A 20,178-nucleotide genomic window follows, 5' to 3' on the forward strand; every position below is an offset into this window, starting at 1 on the left:
CCCATCAGTCCCATCTATCAGTGGTACCTATCAGTGCCCATCCGTGCCACCCATCCGTGCCACTTATCCGTGCCACCCATCCATGCCATCTTATCTGTGCCCATCTTTGCCCATCAGTGCCGCCTTATCTGTGCCTATTAGTGCCGCCTTAACTATGCCTATCAGTGCCCACCAGTGCAGCCTATCAGTGCCCACCAATGCAGCCTATCAGTGCCCACCAATGCAGCCTATCAGTGCCCACCAATGCAGCCCATCAGTGCCCACCAATGCAGCCTATCAGTGCCGCCTTATCAGCGCACTTCAATGAAGGAGAAAAATGACCCGTTTGCAAAATTTTATAACAAACTATTAAAACATGATTTTTTTTTTTTTTTTTTTTGCATCTTTTTTTGTTTGTTTAGCAAAAAATAAAACTCCGAGCTGTAACTAAATACCACCAAAAGAAAGCTCTATTTGTGGGAAAAAAATGATAAAAATTTCATTTGGGTACAGTGTTGTATGCCCGCGCAATTGTCATTCAAAGTGCATCAGCGCTGAAAGCTGAAAATTGGTCTGGGACTGAGGGGGGTTTAAGTGCCCAGTAAGCAAGTGGTTAAGGCAGTTTTTATAAAAAGAAAAAAAATTCTGTGCATCTTCCCCCGTATAGTTAACAGTGACTGACCCATCAGGATACGTGATTTCCACACGTCTGTTTCCTACCAGGTGCACTGTTGGTGGTACAGTAATTCTCTAGAATAATACAAATAAACCTGTATGCGGCCCTACGGTACCTGAAACTGAAATGTCACATATTTCCTACACCGTGTCAATGCCAGCAGGATGTTCGGAGAGATGTTTTGCATTTTTTTTTTTTTTTTTTTATGTGTCCATGTGGTAGGAGCATTGTAATGGAACCCACCACAAAATTGCAACAAACCTAGACACATAGCTGTAAATGCATCTTAAAGCAGAGTTCCACCCAAAAATAGAACTTCCGCTCATTGTACCACCACCCCCCCCCCCCCCCCCCCTTTCGGTGCCATGTCACGTGGCACCGGAGGAGGGACAGGATACCTGTCTTTCACAGGTATGTTTCACCCACTTCGGGAGCCTCAGCCGCGGCTATTGATTTCACGGCTGGGGCTCCCTCCTCCTGTCGCTGGGCCAGTAAGAAAGAGAAGCGGAGCCTCTGGCATGCGCAGTAGGGTTCCCGGCATGAAGCTGAAAAACTACTCTGTTCCTTTTCTCGCAATGGAGGCGACATGCACCTGACAGCTGATGGAAACATCAGCTGCAGTGCCAACATCGCTGAACTCCAGGACAGGTAAGTGTCCGTTTTTTTTTTTTTTTTTTTTAAGTCAGTAGCTGCAATATGTGCAACTGCTGGCTTTTAATTTTTGCAGCCATGGGTGGACCTCCGCTTTTAAAGGGTTTATGAATATTGATTTAACTTGGGACTAAACCCTCCTATAGTTTACAGCCACAAAGGCTGCCATTGTAGCCTCTGTTTGATCTGCGGTTGCCAAGGTGCTGCACATGTGATCGATTATTATATCATACATTTCTTGGCTTGACAGTTTGGTAGAGAACACAAGCAACTGTGACAGTTGTCATTCATGGCATACCTTGAATGTACCTGTTTTGGGAAACCGTTGAATTTGATTTGTTTTATTCTGCTTTAAAATAACTGCCTGTGCCGAAAACCCTGTACCTGCAGATGACTAAATCAGAAAACTAACTAAAATCTGAACTGACAGGACCGTTGGAGGAAAAAAACTCTCAAAGGAAAACAAGAAAAATGCTGAGAGGTTATATTAAAAAATGTTTTGTTGTGTGTGTTTTTTTTTTTTTTTTTTTTCTAGATATTTTTGGAAGCTAGGGTGCGTTTAAAAAAAAAAAAAAAAAAAAAAAAAAATTAAGTATCGCAAATGCACAACGCAGAATTCCCAGACTACAATATATATAATTTGCTTTTATACATTTTTATACATAAAGTGCTGTGCTAACAGAATAAAATGAAGTTCTTAAAGTGGTAGTAAACTCTGTAAGAAAAAAATAAAGGTAAATATAATATTTCCACCTGCAAGGCAATCTCGTAATATGCGGGTATGCCGTTCTTTCAGAGTTCATGCACCGGGATGTCACCGGCTGCTGCTTGCAAGAATATCTCCTAGACGGTGCACATTTTAGGAGATATTTTACTTACAGTTCAACTTTTATTATAAGGGCACTTGTAGGTAAAAATAAAACTTCAGGGTTTTTTGTACCATTTTACAAGCACTTTAACTTCCACTTTTAAAGGCAGAAAGTATTTTTTTTTTTTTTTTTATCTTAATGCATTCTTTGCATTAAGATAAAAAGTCTTCTGTGTGCAGCAGCCCCCCCCCCCCCCCCTTCAGCACGCCTAACAATTAACTGAGGTCCCTCTAGCTCCAACAATGTTGCAGGAATGTCTTGGCCATCCGGGACTCCCCTCCTCATTGGCTCAGACAGCAGCACAATGCCATTTGGCTCCTACTGCTGTCAGTCAGTCGGCCATTTAGAATTGAAAGGGGTCAGGGCCGGGCCACAGCTCCGTGTCTGAATGGACACGGGAGCTGTGACTCGGCTTGGGTGCCCCCATAGCAAGCTGCTTGCTGTGGGGGCACTGAACAGGAGGGAGGGGCCAGGATCATAGATGAGGAGGATATGGACTGCTCTGTGCAAATCCACTGCACAGTGGAGGAAAGTATAACATGTTTGTTATTTAACAACTTCAATACAGGGCATTTTCACCCCCTTCCTGCCCAGGCCAATTTTCAGCTTTCAGCGCTGACACAATTTTATAATTGCGTGGTCATGCAACGTTGTACCCAAATTAAATTTTGATCGTTTTTTTTCCCGCCACAAATAGAGCTTTCTTTTGGTGGTATTTGATCACCTCCTGTGTTTATTTTTTTGCGCTATGAACTATTTTTTTTTATCGTGACTGTTACATTGCGACCGACAGATTGGACACTTGACACTATTTTGGGCCCATTCATTTATAAAGCGATCTGTGCTATTAAAAAAAAAATGCACCGATTACTGTATAAATGTGAGTGGCAGGAAAGGGGTTGACACTAGGGGGTGCTGCAGGGGTTAAATGTGTCCTAGGGAGTGAATGTAACTGTGGGGGGAGAGGGCTGAGGAGGGGAGGAGACCGATCGGTGTTCCTCTATACAAGGAACATACGATCAGTTCTCCCCTCCCCTGACAGGAAGTGGATCTGTGTGCTTACACACACAGATCCATGTCCCAGCTCTGTTTCTGGGCAATCGCTGGTGCCCGGCGGACATTGCAGCCACCGGCACGCGCATCGGGTCCCCAGTGATTCGGCGAGTGAGCTCTCGCCACAATGCTGGGAAGCAAAGGACGTCATATGACGTCCACCCGGAGGGAGGAACAGTTCCTGCCTTCGTCATTTTTACAATACGGCGATGGGGAACTGGTTAAAAAAACGAAGTTTTACAATCACTGATTGTAAACTTTTTTTTATTAAGAACATAAGACATTACAATCAGTGAGTGTAAAGCTTCGCGCGTGTGTTTGTATGTTTTTGTTTGTATGTTTTTGTTTGTATGTTTTTGTTTGTATGTTTTTGTTTGTATGTTTTTGTTTGTTTGTTTTTATTTATTTAAATAACAAACATGTTATACTTTCCTCCACTGTGCATTTCGTTTTGCACAGAGTGGCCCTGATCATCCTCTTATGAGGTCCCCCGACGGCGCAGTTGGCTCCTCCCTGCATTGTATAACCCCCTAGGAGAAGCACCCCGGAGTCCAGAATTTGCATCCATAGACGCAGAATGACTGACTCGACCCTGACACCATGTCATTGGATTTGATTGACAGCAGCGGGAGCCAATGGCTGCGCTTCTATCAATCAAGAGCCGAGAACCCCAGGCAGCGGAAGAGCATGTCTCCGCCGTGGGAAATTCCAGGGCTCAGGTGAGTAAAACGAGGGGGGGGGGGGGTGGCTGACCACTAGAAGAAGTATTTTAACCTTAAAGGGGTTGTAAAGGTAAATGTTTTTTCACCTCAATGCATTCAGGTGAAAAAAACATCTAGCACTGCCGGCGCCCCCGGTCCCCCCCGTTTTAGTTACCTGACCCCTCGAAAAATCCCGCGCTCGCCCCCGCCGTCCTCTTCGCCGCTCAGCCTGGCCGCTGATTGGCTGGAGTGGATGGATTAAAAAGAAGTGCAGCCATTGGCTCCCTCTGCTGTCAATCACATCCAATGACGCAGCATGCTGGGGGGCGGGGCCGTTTGATATAGCGAGTGGCTATAGCCACCAGCTGTATCACCGGAGCGCGCCCGCAGGTGCTTCTTGCCATGCGAGGAAGCTGGCATGAACGTGAGAAATACCTGCGGGAGGAAGCAGAGACAGCCACCGAGGGACCCCAAAAGAGCAGGTTTGGGGCCACTCTGTGCAAAACGAGCTGCACAGTGGAGGTAAGTATAACTTGTTTGTTATTTAAAAAAATTTAACTTTACCATCCCTTTAATGCATAGGATGCATTAAGGTGAAAAAATGCGTAGGTTTACAACCCCTTTAAACTTCTATCACTGACTTTTACTTATAGATAAGCCTATAATAAGGCTTAAAGTGGTTGTAAACCCTTACAACACACTGTGACCTACAGGTAAGCCTAGATTAAGGCTTACCTGTAGGTCCTAGAAATATCTCCTGAACCTACACGGTTTAGGAGATATTTGCCGAAAGACAGGCACCGCTGTCTACGGCGCATGTGTGGCGGCTCTTGTGCGCATGCGCGGGAGTGACGTCATCGCGGCTTCGTCGAATGACAGTGGCGGAGCAGCGAGACCCGCCGAGAAGATGGATGCACCGGACTACAGGGGACAGTGGTGACATCACTGGCTCCTGTGTCAGGTAAGTGACACATAATGGGCTACTATGCGATGCATAGTAGTCCATTATGCTTTACCTTTGGCAGGGAATGAAAGAGGAAGTAAACTCATCAGGGTTTACTTCCTCTTTAACTATAGGTAGTGTAAATATCTCCCAATTGGGCACCGTTTAGAAGATATTTACTGTACATGCAGCCAGTGACATTACTTGCGCATGCGCTCTAAAACAACGGCCAACAGTGCCATTCCTTCAGAGCTCTGTGCCGTAAACGGCAGCTCCTGTACGCATGTGTGGGAGTGTGACATCTTTGCGGCTCTGGCCAGTTACAGAGACAGAGTCCGTAAACCCATAAGCAAGACAGGTACAGGTGAAGATGGAAGCGGCGACCAGCTCTGACATCTCGGCGAAGGACGGCTTAGTTTAAGGTCTATTCACACTAGTGCGAATTGGATGTTTGTTTCCCTGCATCCAATTGGCATGACAGGAGAGTGTGCCCGGCTCTCAATGGAGCCGATTCACACATCTCCATGGAGGCTGCGGAGCGCATTGCACAGGAGTCCTGTGCGTCTTTGGCTCAGTTTGAAGTCTGAATTCGGGCAAAAATGTGGGCCTGATTCATGCCTAAAACAAATTCCCTGCTGTGAACCCAGCCTAAGGTAAGTTTAACATAATGTGCTAATATGCGATGCTCGCCAGGGTGGGGGGAAGACTTCTGCAGTTCTCAGAAGTCTGGCAAGAGGAAATTCAGGACAGTTGGGTCTTTTTCACAGTGACTCTAGGGAACAAACTAGCATTTCTGAACTTTTCACTGTCTCGTTTTCTGAGGTCAAACGCTCCCAATGATGCAGGAAAAAGGCAATCTCTGTTTCAGGCACCGGACCCATTACTGGCTCAGGAGGTGATCATACAAATCCCCACTGAAGAGTAAGGTTTGGGGTTTTATTCAAACCTCTTTACGGTACCAAAACCGAATCAAGATGTCAGACCCATTCTAGATCTAAAGAATCTAAAGCAGTTCCTGAAGATCCGCTCTTTTCACAGGAAGTCGATCAGGTCAGTAGTTTCTATCCTACATGGAGGAGAACTTCTGTCGTTTATCGACAGCAGGGATGCATATCTACATGTCCCTATATTTCCCACTCGCCAAAGGTTTCTGCGGTTCAAGGTAGAACAGCAGCATTTTCATTTTGTATCCTTGCCCTTGGGGCTAGCTACAGCACCCCAGGTGTGTTACAAAAGTTCTGTCTCCACCTCTAGCCAGGTTAAGGACACAGGGCATAACTGTCTTGGCGTATCTAGATGATCTATTGCTAATAGAACAGTCGGTGGCCCATTTGGAGCAAAGCATGCACATTACAACCAAATACCTGAAAAATCTGGGTTGAATTCTCAACCTAGAAAAGTCTTCCTTAAAACCATCAAAAATGCTCGAGTACTTGGGTCTGATCATAGACACAGCCTAGAAAAACGTGTTCTTGCCTCAGGCAAAGATCTAAATCGTAAGAGAGGTGGTGCAGATGGTAAGGTCGAAAAGCAATCCCTCCATTCACTTTTGCATGAGGTTGTTAGGAAAGATGGTGGCTTTATTTGAAAAGCGGTTCCCTATGCCCAGTTCCATTCAAAACTGTTGCAAAACAGTATCCTGTCTGCTTGGAACAAAATGGGTCAAGCTCTAGATTTGCCAATGCAGCTGTCCCCAAAGGTGTCCCAGAGCCTCAGTTGGTGCTCGGTATCCGGGAATCTGCAAAAGGAGAAATCCTTCATACCAGTTACCTGGAAAGTGGTAACGACAGATGCCAACCTTTCAGGTTGGGGAGCAGTACCGGTAAAGACGACAGCGGTCCAGAACCAAAAGAGCCTTGCCCATCAACATCCTAAAGATTCGGACAGCGCGTCTGGCTCTGAAGCCATAAACATTCAGGTTACCGGATTATCCTGTCGGGATCCAATCTGACAATGCCACAGCTGTGGTCTATAGCAGTCGCCAATGGGGCACTAGGGGGCACGCAGCTCAGAGAGTGGTGGACCATATTCTAGCTTGGGTGTCAAAGGATGTTCCTTGCCTATCGGCAGTCTTCATTCTGGGAATAGAGATTTGGCAGGAGGACTACTTGAGTCGCCAGCAGTTGTTCCCGGGGGAGTAGTCCCTTCACCCCGAAATCTTTCTATCTATATGCCAAAGATGGGGGATCCTGGAGGTAGATCTTTAGGCATCCAGGTTCAACATGTAGTTGGTCAACTTTATGTCAAGGACAAGGGATCCACTCGCATGCAAGACAGATGCATGGTGACCCCATGGGGTCAGTTTTACTTTTTTAGGCTTTTCTCCCCTATTCAGTTGCTGCCACGCCTTCTTTGCAGGATCAAGCTGGAAAGAAAGCCATTAATTCTTGTAGCCCCAGCATGGCCCAGAAGGTCCGGGTATGCAGAAATCGTAAAGATGGCAGTGGAGGATACATGGTCCCTTCCACTATGGCCAGACCTACTCTCACGGAGGCAGATATTCCATCCTACCTTAAAACTCTAAAGCCCCATACACACTATCAGTTTTTCTGCTGATTTTTTTTTTTTTTTCCTTCAGATTTACCAAAACCATATAATATGAGGTAAAACCTTAGGAGTTTCAATTTGTATGCAATCAGGCATGCCCTTGCACTTCATGGTTTTGGTAAACCTGAAGGAAAAACTCAGCAGAAAAAAACTACTAGTGTGTATGGGGCTTAAGTTTGGCAGCTTGGCTTTTGAAGCCAACATGCTGAAGAGACGTAGTCTCTTCGGGTCAATGATTTCTACCCTCATTAACCTCTTTGGCGGTATGATTATTTCAGATTTTAGGTGCTGAAAGCGGTACAATTATTATTTTGGATGAAAATTTGGCGTTTTATATTGTCCTGTAATTCTTAGGAATAACTCACTTAAATCTGTCCAAACCAGAGTCTAGCAGACATCCCGGGTATGATGAAGTTTGAAAAATGAAATTATAATAACTTTAATTATACCAAATAATAAAACAATAATAAAAATTATTCAATAATGTAATCAAATGAAAAACACTGAAATTTTGCTCAGTTGCAGAATTGTCACTGTCATTACTTTTCAGTATTTGATGACGGATCTCCCCACAAATCACTATCGCTCAATTCTGCGAGTGATTCCAATTTATTATCGCTGTTTTCTAGCTGGTCTAAAACCATTTTATGTAAAGGGACAGTTTTGGTTGCTATGGACAATCTCCAGTTTCCAGGCATAAAGAACAGTTTTTATAATATAAAACTGCATGCAGGACACTGGACAGAACACTAGGGACAAAGGAGTTGTGAAATAATTACATACAGCAATGTGTGTGTTTCACTTTTTTGAATTTGGCGCCACTCTCCGTCCCCGTGCTTCGCAACGCTCACAGGGAATGGAGATCGGCTCTGTGATGCATCGAGCGGAGGACACCTCGCTCATACAGTGGGGGGACATCGCTGGATTCAGGGGAGAAGGTTAAGTAAAGTCTCCCTGCATTCAGCGATGCGGTCCAGAGTCTGGCTTGGGGTTACCGCTTTTGGTATAAAATCTCCACCCCGAGCCAGACTCGGGAATACCGCCGGGGGGGGGGTTAATGAAGCCGGCTTCCAGAGTCATATATTATAGAGTCTGGAGGGCTTATGTTTCCTGGTGTGAATCCAAGGGTTGGCACCCTCGGAAATATAACTTGGGTAGAATTCTTGTTTTTGCTAAAAGTACAACTGAAGCTGGCCTTGAGTACTATTAAGGGCCAAGTCTCAGCTTTATCGGTCCTATTTCAAAGACCGCTTGCTTCGCATTCTTTTGTCTGGGGGTTTTTATACAAGGGGTAATGTGGCTTATTCTGCCAGTTAGACCACCCTTGAACCCTTGGGACTTATACTTCATTTTTTTGTCGGTATTGCAAAAACAGTCCTTTGAACCATTACAGCATACTCCCTTGGTCCTTCTGATAAGGGAAATAGTATTTCAGGTTGCTATACCCTCTGCAGAAGGGTATCAGAGTTGGCTGCTCTTTCCTGTAAAGAAGCCATATTTAATTATTCACAAGGACAGGTTTGTGTTGGGTCCTCATCCAAGTTTTCTGCCTAAGGTGGTTTTAGATTTTCGCCTAAACCAAGATATTGTCTTACTGTCGTTTTTTCCAAAACCATGTTCTATGGTAGAGAACTCGCTACATTGTCTTGATGTAGTGAGAGCGGGCAAGGTCTATTTAAAGACAACAGATCAGGTCTGAAAGACTGATGTCTTATTGTGCTGCCAGAGGGTCCTAGGAAGGGACAAGCAGCGTTGAAATCCACTATTGCTAAGTGGATTCGACAAGTTTTATAATGCAGGCCTAATGGTTAAAGGGTAAGATTTCACCTTTTTGGCAAAGCGCACTCTACTAGAGCAGTAGTGCTTTTGGGGCAGTGCATCACTGAGCCTCCATGGCTCAGATCTGCAAGGCCGCAACTGGGTCTGCAGTCCATAGATTCACCAGGTTTTATCAAGTGGATGTGGGCGCAGTGTGCTGCAGGCAGTAATATAGGTCCTCAAGTCTGTCGGTGCCCTACGGGTTGTGTCTCCCTCCACTCCAATAGCATTGCTTTGGGACATTCCACATAGTAATTACTATGGTGCTCTGTGTCCCGTGATGTAAGTTAAAGTGGTAGTAAAGTCTTTTTTTTTTTTTTCACTTTTACTTACAGGTAAGCCTATAATAAGGCTTACCTGTAGGTATAACAAATATATCTCCTAAACCTGTATGGTTTAGGAGATGATCCCCTGGCAAAGAGCCGCTGATTGCATCGGCGCATGCGCACAGGGATTTCTCTGCTGGACCACGGCAGACGCCAGACTCTGCCAGAAACAAATCTCCCGTGCGCGTGCTCGGGAGTGACTATATCTCCGCTCCGGCCACTCGCAGCGCCGGAGCCGCGATATCCGGAAGACATGCCCAGGGAACATGTCAGCTCCCTCGGCGTGTGTCGGGCGAGTTGTCGGGGCCTCGTTCTAAGGTAAGCATTTCATAATGATCTAGTATGCGGTGCATACTAGCTCATTATGCCTTTTCCCTTGCAGGTATGAAAAAAAAAAATTTCAGCGGGTTTACTACCGCTTTAAAGAAAATAGGAGTTTTATAACGGCTTACCTGTAAAATCCTTTTCTTGGAGTACATCACGAGACACAGAGGTCCCTCCCCTCTTTTCTGGGGTATATGTATATTGCTTTGCTACAAAAACTGAGCTGCTCCCGGTATGGAAGGGGTTATATAGGGAGGCAATTTCCTGTTAAGGGTGTGCCACTGTCCATCACCTGAAGGTGGCTATATCCCACATACTAATTACTATGGTGCTCTGTGTCCCGTGATGTACTCCCAAGAAAAGCATTTTACAGGTAAGCGGTTATAAAAATCCTATTTTAAAAGTTTTTATATATATATATATATATATATATATATATATATATATATATATATATTATATAATTGGTAGTTACAGTGTGAGCTTTAGGGCTAATTTGAAAGAATATATGTATAACTATTTACAATATTTGATATTTTATTATTCATTACAGGTATTTATTTGGTGCTGACAGTTTATGCAGTCCTTTTTACATACTGTACATTCACATCAGTCTCTGTCCTCAGGGAGCTTTTAAGTCTTGGGTCCTCATACATACATACATACATACATACATACATACATACATACATACATACATACATACATACATACATACATACACTAGGGTCATTTTGGACAAAAGCCAGTTAGACTACCAGCATGTTTTTGGTATGTGGGAGGAAGCTGCAGGAACTGGACAAAATCCTCAAACACATGGAAAGCATGCAGATGCCATGCCGATCATATACTGACCAGGATGGTGATTATAGATATTGTGACCATTATTTGAACAGTTTATTGCAGCAAAGATTTTCTACCTCGGGTGTGAAAAGCTGCTGTGTGCAGCGTTTTTTCACAACTGTAGGAAGAAGTAGCATAATAACTATACTGTACATTTCATAACCAAACCCTGCATAGATTTTCTAATATTTTTTTTTTTATTTTTTTTGCCATAGGTGTTTTATTAGATGACTTTCAAAAAAAGTATACGAAATTTTAAAATTATTAATCTTTGATATTTTACATAGGAGGTTTACACCAGATTTTGCAGATGGCTTCAGTGTTGAATATACAAGATTGCACTCCTTGCAGCTTATGCCAATGTACAAAACGGGTAACTTATATTATGCATTATTATTAATGTTAATTGGATTTTCAGACACATTGTTCATCGGTTAAATCTACAGTTTTAATCTGATTTGATCCAGTGTCCTTTATTTTCTTTGCCGTCTGCTTCTGTTTCACCCGATGTAGCAGCTCGCTGTGTGAACTTCTTCAGTAGACTGCTTTGAGGAGCACTCATAATTGACACAGAGCAGACGTAGATGGAAGTTGGATATATGTGTAGATCAGTTTGCTGAAAATAATCTCATCGCCAAGTGCTAATGTTTTTAAAACACTTTTACGTATAAAGTGTAATTATACATGTACTGTTTCTAGCTTTACGGTGGTTTCACTCTACTGTTCCTTCTCACATAGCAAACATGGCAAATCTGAGTCAATCAACTCAATAAAAAGGTTCTCCCTATTAAGCTGATATCTCGACTGTTGCTAAAATTGAGACAAAACAATTGAGCACTTTTAACTACCTCTGAAGGCTAATCTACAGATGTTAATATTTAATATAACAATATGAAAGTGCAAGCTTGTAAATATGTTTGCCTCCATCCCTATCAATAATTCACAAAGGGAGAGAACAAGATTGGGACTTTAAATGAAGCACACATCAGTAAAAGAATAAGTCAAGTGACTATAATCATTTATTTTATATAGTCCATGATATGTTATAAAACATTTTGAGCGTCAACCTCTAAAAATGTTCTGGGCTAAAGCCTCTACACAATAACACATAGACTAATAATATTGTGTATGTGTGTGTATATACAGTGCCTTGCGAAAGTATTCGGCCCCCTTGAACTTTTCAACCTTTTGCCACATTTCAGGCTTCAAACATAAAGATATAACATTTTTATTTTTTGTGAAGAATCACCAACAACTGGGACACAATTGTGAAGTGGAACGAAATCTATTGGATTTTTGAAACTTTTTTAACTAATAAAAACATGAAAAGTGGGGCGTGCAAAATTATTCGGCCCCCTTGCGTTAATACTTTGTAGAGCCACCTTTTTCTGCGATTACAGCTGCTAGTCGCTTGGGGTATGTCTCTATCAGTTTTGCACATCGAGAGACTGAAATTCTTGCCCATTCTTCCTTGCAAAACAGCTCGAGCTCAGTGAGGTTGGATGGAGAGTGTTTGTGAACAGCAGTTTTCAGCTCTTTCCACAGAGATTCTCGATTGGATTCAGGTCTGGACTTTGACTTGGCCATTCTAACACCTGGATACGTTTATTTGTGAACCATTCCTTTGTAGATTTTGCTGTATGTTTGGGATCATTGTCTTGTTGGAAGATAAATCTCCGTCCCAGTTTCAGGTCTTTTGCAGACTCCAACAGGTTTTCATCCAGAATGGTCCTGTATTTGGCTGCATCCATCTTCCCCTCAATTTTAACCATCTTCCCTGTCCCTGCTGAAGAAAAGCAGGCCCAAACCATGATGCTGCCACCACCATGTCTGACAGTGGGGATGGTGTGTTGAGGGTGATGAGCTGTGTTGCTTTTACGCCAAACATATCGTTTTGCATTGTGGGCAAAAAGTTCGATTTTTGGTTTCATCTGACCAGGGCACCTTCTTCCACATGTTTGGTGTGTCTCCCAGGTGGCTTGTGGCAAACTTTAGACGAGACTTTTTATGGATATCTTTGAGAAATGGCTTTCTTCTTGCCACTCTTCCATAAAGCCAGATTTGTGCAGTGTACGACTGATTGTTGTCCTATGGACAGACTCTCCCACCTCAGCTGTAGTTCTCTGCAGTTCATCCAGAGTGATCATGGGCCTCTTGGCTGCATCTCTGATCAGTCTTCTCCTTGTCTGAGCTCAAAGTTTAGAGGGACGGCCAGGTCTTGGTAGATTTGCAGTGGTCTGATACTCCTTCCATTTCAAAATTATCGCTTGCACAGTGCTCCTTGGGATGTTTAAAGCTTGGGAAATCTTTTTGTATCCAAATCCGGCTTTAAACTTCTTCACAACAGTATTACGGACCTGCCTGGTATGTTCCTTGGTCTTCATGATGCTCTCTGCGCTTTCAACAGAACCCTGAGACTATCACAGAGCAGGTGCATTTATACAGAGACTTGATTACACACAGGTGGATTCTATTTATCACCATCAGTCATTTAGGACAACATTGGATCATTCAGAGATCCTCGCTGAACTTCTGGAGTGAGTTTGCTGCACTGAAAGTAAAGGGGCCGAATAATTTTGCACGCACCACTTTTCAGTTTTTTATTTGCTAAAAAAGTTTAAAATATCCAATAGATTTCGTTCCACTTCACAATTGTGTCCCACTTGTTGGTGATTCTTCACAAAAAATTAAAATTGTATATCTTTGTTTGAAGCCTGAAATGTGGCAAAAGGTTGAAAAGTTCAAGGGGGCCGAATACTTTCGCAAGGCACTGTGTGTGTGTGTGTGTGTGTGTGTGTGTGTGTGTGTGTGTATGTATGTATGTATGTATGTACTGACTTTATAAATACCTGGTTTAGGATTAGGTTACACCCTTTCAGGTTACTTTTATATATTATCCCCTTTGGGGTATTGTTACCTCCTAGGTTTCTCTGGGGCCCCCCAGTTCAGTCCAAGTCCTTTTGGACTCGGCTGCTAGTTGGTCATCTGAGATATAAATCCTATTTTAGTTACTTTCAATGATTGATTTATGTTCTTTTAAAAAAATGGTCTGTGTTTTTTCATACATAAAATTGTAAAACTTTTTAAATATGCCTGTGAAGTCCATTCCTTTTTTCTCTCTATGGGTAAACATTTATTAGGGCATGGCATAGTATACCCCTTCGTACTGTCCACAGTGCTACCCTGTGATGACAGTATTCTTCATATTTTGAATCTATACAGAGTGAGCTCCATAATGATTGGCTCTCTGTACAGGGCTTTATATGTAAAATGGTCTCTATGTAAACTAAATTCCACAAATGTAATAAAGGAAGATATGAGCTACAAGAACAGTTTTTTGTTTTCATGTTTGCATTTGTTAAGCTCTCGGAGATGAAATATTGGCCCTCACTTATTGGTAATCTTATACGTGATTGATTTTCTGTATTGGTGCAAAAAAAGTAACAACCACCAAAATAGTTTTTTGTGTTTTTTGAAACAGAAAGTCATGTTATCGCAGATGAAATCAGCACCAAGATAGACCTGCTAAGCCTATTTTGTTTCTTCTCCATGCCTCATGCTGGCTACTTGTACAGTTTATTGAACAATATACAGCTGATCTCTGTTTATCAGTACCCAGAGAGGTCCCAGCAGGCTGTCCTCACTCCTCAATTACTGCACGTCATCACAAGGTATTCTACTGTCTATAGAGCATGGAGTAGAATGAATGTAGAACATTTTTAGAATTGTTCTATTTTAGTTTAGTTTTTGTGTTGGTTTGTATTTGTTTACTCTGTTTGGGGACTGGGACATCACATAAAAAATAAGTTACAATGCTAAATCACTGCTCTGGCTAATTCATTTGTGTGTGTAAATTTCAGAACATCAAAGCAGCAAACTGAGATTCTGAAAATGTCAAAAGAAGCATAAAATTTTATGTACAGTAGTAACTCGAGCAAAAAACATGAATTTAAATGTATACATTTATTTATAGATCAGATTAAAAATGATTGATTAGATATTCAAAAATAATATGGCTTGTAGTCATATGTATATAACAGATCAACTAGTATGGTTACCAAAAACCTCAACCAAAATAAAGTGGTGAAATTAGACATCCGCCGTGTTTCAAAAGTGAGGGTTTATAGACTTCTTCAGAGATGCTCTTATAATAGTTATAGTGGTGGTTAGGTAATTTTATAGTGCCTTCACATGGACAATAAAAACAAGTGATTGTGCTGCCTCAAGTGTGCTCATGCTAGGGTAGAAGACACTGTGTGATTCAGCCTGCAGAGCCACAAGGGGCTTTCAAAGTAAGGTCAGGTATCCGCAGAGGGATCAATGCTGTAATACTGTGGACATCATTGCCGTGCTACTAAATGTTGCCATCATCCAATAATAAATGCAGTACTGGATAGAGGGTGGATGGCTGGATTGTGACCATCTAGTATAGACACGCAGGCTGAAGGCTAGTGGATGCTGATGAGCTAAAAAAAATTGCACAGGTTTTTGCAAAACATAGTACCGTTGATCTATTCATATTTTTGTAGCACTCACCAATGAAAGGCCCTGCTGATTTTTGTGCAGGGTTCCTTTCTCACTAGTGCAGCTGCAGCCAGACACAGTAACGTTCACGCTTCTGGCTCAAGCTGTCTGGGGGTTGCCGCCTTAACATTTATTGCTGAACAAACTTGGATAGGGAACGGGGAGCTGTGAGATACTGCAGAATACTAAATAATAATAGGAGGTCACCCTTCACTCTGCAGCTACTTCTTGGAACAGTCCCTTCAACAATGGTTCTGGGAATGTACAGCACTGCCACACCATAAGCAATGTTTCAGGCCAGGCAAGCCTTGGCATTAGTGCACCAGAGGTTAACGGCAGCAACAGTCACCCAGCACTCAGGTCTGAACTCGCAGGTCCTTGGTACTTTGATACCTCCCTCCAGTGTCATGCAGACATTTCCTTAGTGGATGCACCAGATCCTAAGTGAAATCCCCTTGGTTTAGCTTTAGAGGTTCTTAGCAAGTAGGCCCTTCAGCTTTAGCATAGCTAGGACCTTGATGAGCTAAGGTAATTTTCAGCTGCACTGCCTTGGGAGAGCAGCAGCCCTCCATACTTCTCCTCCAGAACAGAATCCCCACTGCTCCAACCCTAGACTATTTCTGTGCTCTGTAGCCACCCACTGGGGATGCCTCCCCAGGGATTGGCGGAGACCCATAAATATTCTGACTACTCATTTGGCCTGCTCCACTCCTATATTCTGCAGTCTTCCAGGAAAGCAGGGAGAAGCAGTCAAGCCTGCAGCCTGTGGATCCACAATACATTCAAAGCAATCGACAACTTTTTCACTGATTTACAGATTAAAAAGAACTTTAATTTACCCGACAGCCTAGCACCTAAAGAGTGCTACACCTTCAAGAGACCTGATGCAGATTTTTAATACATAGCACAGATAATTTGCACTATTCTGCCTTTGTACAGGAATAATTTGCAGTGTTTCACTGTAAGATGCAGTGCAGTAACAGTTCGGGAGGAAGATCCTTATATTGACACGACTATGAAGGTATGTAACTTGTGGTTTGCTCTAACATGCTTCGTACCATGGTAGTTTATCTGCTCTGTGGGATGTAGATGTTGCAAGTAAACGGTGGCGGCCTGTCCGTTAGGGGTGCAGTGGTGCCACCCCTTAATCCATGCACCCGACCCCTAATCTACATGCAGGGTGCCAGACGCATGGATTTAAAGGTTTTTGTTTTTTGATGCACGCTTAGAGCCTGAGGCTCTAATTGGCTTAAAAAAGGGTGGGGTTGGGGCGCAGAGCACTATGCCCTGATCCCACCCAGTTGTGTGATGATAGGGAATTTAATATTTGTTCCCCCCCCCCAACAAAAATGGAGCCACTGCCAGCAAAGTAGTCCTTTGTTTACCATTGGCGTGTTTGACTTGCCAAGGACATTGTAGGAACACTGTCCCTTTTAACTTTATTTCATTAGTCTGGCTTTGTGGGTCTTTTTTTTTTTTTTTTTTTTTTTTTTTTTTTAGATTTAAAGTGGTATTATGCCCAAAAGCAAATATTGATTACATTGTAGCTCACCAATTCTTAGATGTAAATGGTGCATTCCGTTTTTGTTTTTTTCTTTCCATTATTTTCACCAGGTGATCAGACCAGTAAGTCTGTTGTTTTTCAAAAGAACAAGCTCTATTGCAGATTTAACAGATTTATGAGCCAAACCAATTACCACTGAAAGGGGGGCTTACAATGATCAGCATTTATGTAAAACTTTTATAACAAGAAGGGAATCAAGGTTGCTGTAATTGCTCATAAAGTGTCAGCTGAAATCCAGCTTCAGTTTATTAGCGTATCTAAATGTACTGGTCCATCTTTGTCCTCCCCACAAATTGGCAATGCTGCTGTCCAAAAATGCCCCTTCACCCAGAGTAGAGACACTGTAATGTGTATTCCTGGCCAGATCACCAGATGGAAACCAAGGGAAAAAAAGAAAAGAAATACAGCCACCGCCTCTAAAGATTCAGAAGCTGCAATAAATTCCATTCTTGATTTTAGGTTTAATACCACTTTAAAGTGGAGGAAAAGGCTAGTTCACACCACAAAAAGTCCTTCAGATGCGTTTTCTGCGTGTGTGTTTTTGATGTGTTTTGGGATGGGTTCCAGATGCTGTTTTTTGATGTGTGTAGGTGTTCTGGTGCATTCTTGCTGCCTTTTACCACATTCAATGTTCTATGCTGGAAGAATGCAGCATGTGGTGTGTGGGGGTTTTTTTTTTTTTTTTTTTTTTTTTTTTTTTTTTTTTTTTGTTCCTCTAGAATTGGAGCGTACTGGAACTGAAAGCACTGGTGTGAACGGTTATTGAAAACCATGTAACCTACTTTGTATGCATTTTGGATGCAGAAAAAATCACTGGGACGCATGTGGTGTGAACTAGCCCTGACTCTATTCTTAAAGCGGAGGTCCATTTTAGGGTGGACCTCCGCTTTAAGAATAGAGTCAGGCCAAATTACACAGCACAAGCACTGTGCTGTATAACATGCTTTAAGGGAACAGGATAATTTTTTTTTATTTTTTTTAGGTAACAAACACTTTAAGTTGAGATATGGCACAGGCAGGACAGCTATTGCCACAAGTAACATTTGATCTTTCTGACAATCTAAAATGTTAGGCCGGTTTTATTTTCAATATATTGTTTTGTAGCAGTGTACTTTTGAGGAGAGGTGGTTTAAAATATCTGCATTTCTGTCATCATTCCACAAAGACTGATAATGTAGTCACTGTTGTGTTCCCAGACTTGCCCACCTGTCTCTATGGATGTTTGCACACTAAGAATGCAGCTCTTTATCGGACTGAAAGGCATTCAGCACTTTAACAACTATATAGTTATCTTGACAAAGGCAGATCTTGAAGATGTGCCAGAGAAGGGGAAGAATTCAAAGAGATTGTCGTAAGTTTAAAGCTTACATTTTTTCCATCTGTTTATTTTAATCATTGTAGTTATACAATACAACAACTTTGTGTGTATGTGTGTGATAGATAGATATAGATATATCTAGATCTATATTATTTTTTTTATTTAAATAGTCTCCTTGGTTCTCACAGTCCTACAAATTTGGACTGAATCTGGATGTAGCCTTTCCTTTTCCCAGTGTAATAGCTACCTCCAGAATAAGTCATATCAGTACCCTGCAGTGAGACCACTGCTTCTATAATGAGAGTATGACACAGGCTTTTCTTCTTAGACGGTGGTTGCTTTCTGAAGAAAACGATCTTTAAGATATCGATATGGTATGTATGGTTGATTTGATGGTTCATTCAGTTCTGTAAACAATGGACTTAAAGTGGAGCTCCAGGCTCATTCAGAAAAAATTAAGTCAGCAGCTGCAAATACTGTAGCTGCTGACTTTTAATATTAGGATTCTTACCTATCCACAAATACAGTTGTGTCTTTACCCGAGTTTTCAATCAGCTCTCGAATGCTTTCGCTGCCATCTCGACTAAGGGCAACCGGCAGTTCCCGATTGTGCATGTTCTTTGTGAATGGCTCAGTGGCGGGGGAAGGAGGAGGGGGGACGAACATCTTGCTGAGGGGGCTTGTAAACCCTCAATGTTTTTCACCTTAAGGCATTCTATGCATTAAAGTGAAAACCTACTGTAGTGCAGCAGCCCCCCCCCCCCCCCCCCAGGGTCCCCCTTTTTCTTACCTGAACCCGATTGTTCCATGGACGGGGACAAGCACAGCAGCTCCAGCCATTGTCTTGGATACTCATTTGATATATTGATAGCAGCGCAGCCATTGACTCCCACTGCTGTCAATTAAATCCAGTGACACGGGGCGGGGCCGAGTCCTGCTGTCTGTGTCAATGGACGCAGCAGCAGGACTCGGGAGCGCATCCGCATGGGTGTCCCCTTGGAATGCAGGTCTCTGAGGGGGCACTCGATGAGGGGAGGAGCCATGAGTGCTGCTGGGGTGACCCCAGAAGAGGATGATCAGGGCCACTATTATACTTATGTTTTGTTTAAAAAAAAAAAAAATTATACTTGCCACCTCTGTGCAAGGGTTTTGCACAGAGGTGGTAAGTATAATATGTTTGTTTTTGTTTTTTTTGTTTTTTTTTTAAACAAGAGAAAAGCTCTGACGTCATCTCGTGGCTTGGCACAAAGCTGTTGGATTACAGAGGTCAGTTCCTCTGGATTCTGACAGTACCTGACCTCACATCAGAAGCAAGAAGTAGTCCATCACCCCACTTTCTTCCATCAAGACAATACTCCTCTTCCCCACACGTTTTGGAATGATATCTCTCCATGTGACCGGTGAGCCTCCTGAAAGCGTTTAACCCCTTCTCATCCAAACATGGTGGCACCGTTTTTAATTTTAGTGTAATACCGTTGCATAGCTATATGCTTTTTATTATCGGCACCAGCAGCCTTTGTAATTTGCTGGGTAACTGTCTACAGTACAAAAAAATCATTGTGTTTCTAGCTCCAGTAGAATTACGGTTAATGTGGAAAATGGCAACTAAGACCCCTTTCAAACTGGAGGCATTTTTCAGGCACTAAAGGGCTAAAAATAGCGCCTGTAAAGCACCTGAAAAATGCCTCCCCCACCACCTCAATGTGAAAGCCTGAGTGCTTTCACACTGGGGCACTGCATCTTTGGGACGGTGGAGGAGCTGTCTATACACCTCTGCTCTATGGCCCTGCCCATTGAAATGAATGCATTGCTTTTCCAGGCGCTTTGGCAGTGGCGCTACACAGGTGCTATTAACCCTTTCTTCGGCCGCTAGAAGGGGTTAAAAGGCCGTGCTGTTAGTGTGAAAGGGCTCTAACTACACAGAGCATCCACTAGCTACGGAGTGAGATAGGAACAAACTTTATTTAAAGGCAAACGCACAACAATGCATGTGTAACATGACTAATTTTATTAGGAAGATGTCTTATCTGGTGATTTTAGCA

General features: G+C 42.7%; 1 protein-coding gene across 2 annotated transcripts in view; it reads left to right on the forward strand.

The window, feature by feature from the left end:
* HPS3 (HPS3 biogenesis of lysosomal organelles complex 2 subunit 1) overlaps positions 1-20,178 on the forward strand; it is a 70,578-nt gene that overhangs the window by 9,139 nt on the left and 41,261 nt on the right. For both annotated transcript variants that reach the window (XM_077488262.1, XM_077488261.1), the window contains exons 5-8: positions 11,018-11,103; positions 14,212-14,401; positions 16,194-16,275; positions 18,015-18,169. In XM_077488262.1, the coding sequence (XP_077344388.1) occupies positions 11,018-11,103; positions 14,212-14,401; positions 16,194-16,275; positions 18,015-18,169 (513 nt within the window). The remainder of the gene's footprint in view (positions 1-11,017; positions 11,104-14,211; positions 14,402-16,193; positions 16,276-18,014; positions 18,170-20,178) is intronic.

Source organism: Lithobates pipiens, unplaced genomic scaffold (genome assembly GCF_037356315.1).
Source record: "Lithobates pipiens isolate NorthernLeopardFrog02 unplaced genomic scaffold, aLitPip1_a1.2 Scaffold_18, whole genome shotgun sequence".
Classification (NCBI taxonomy): domain Eukaryota; kingdom Metazoa; phylum Chordata; class Amphibia; order Anura; family Ranidae; genus Lithobates; species Lithobates pipiens.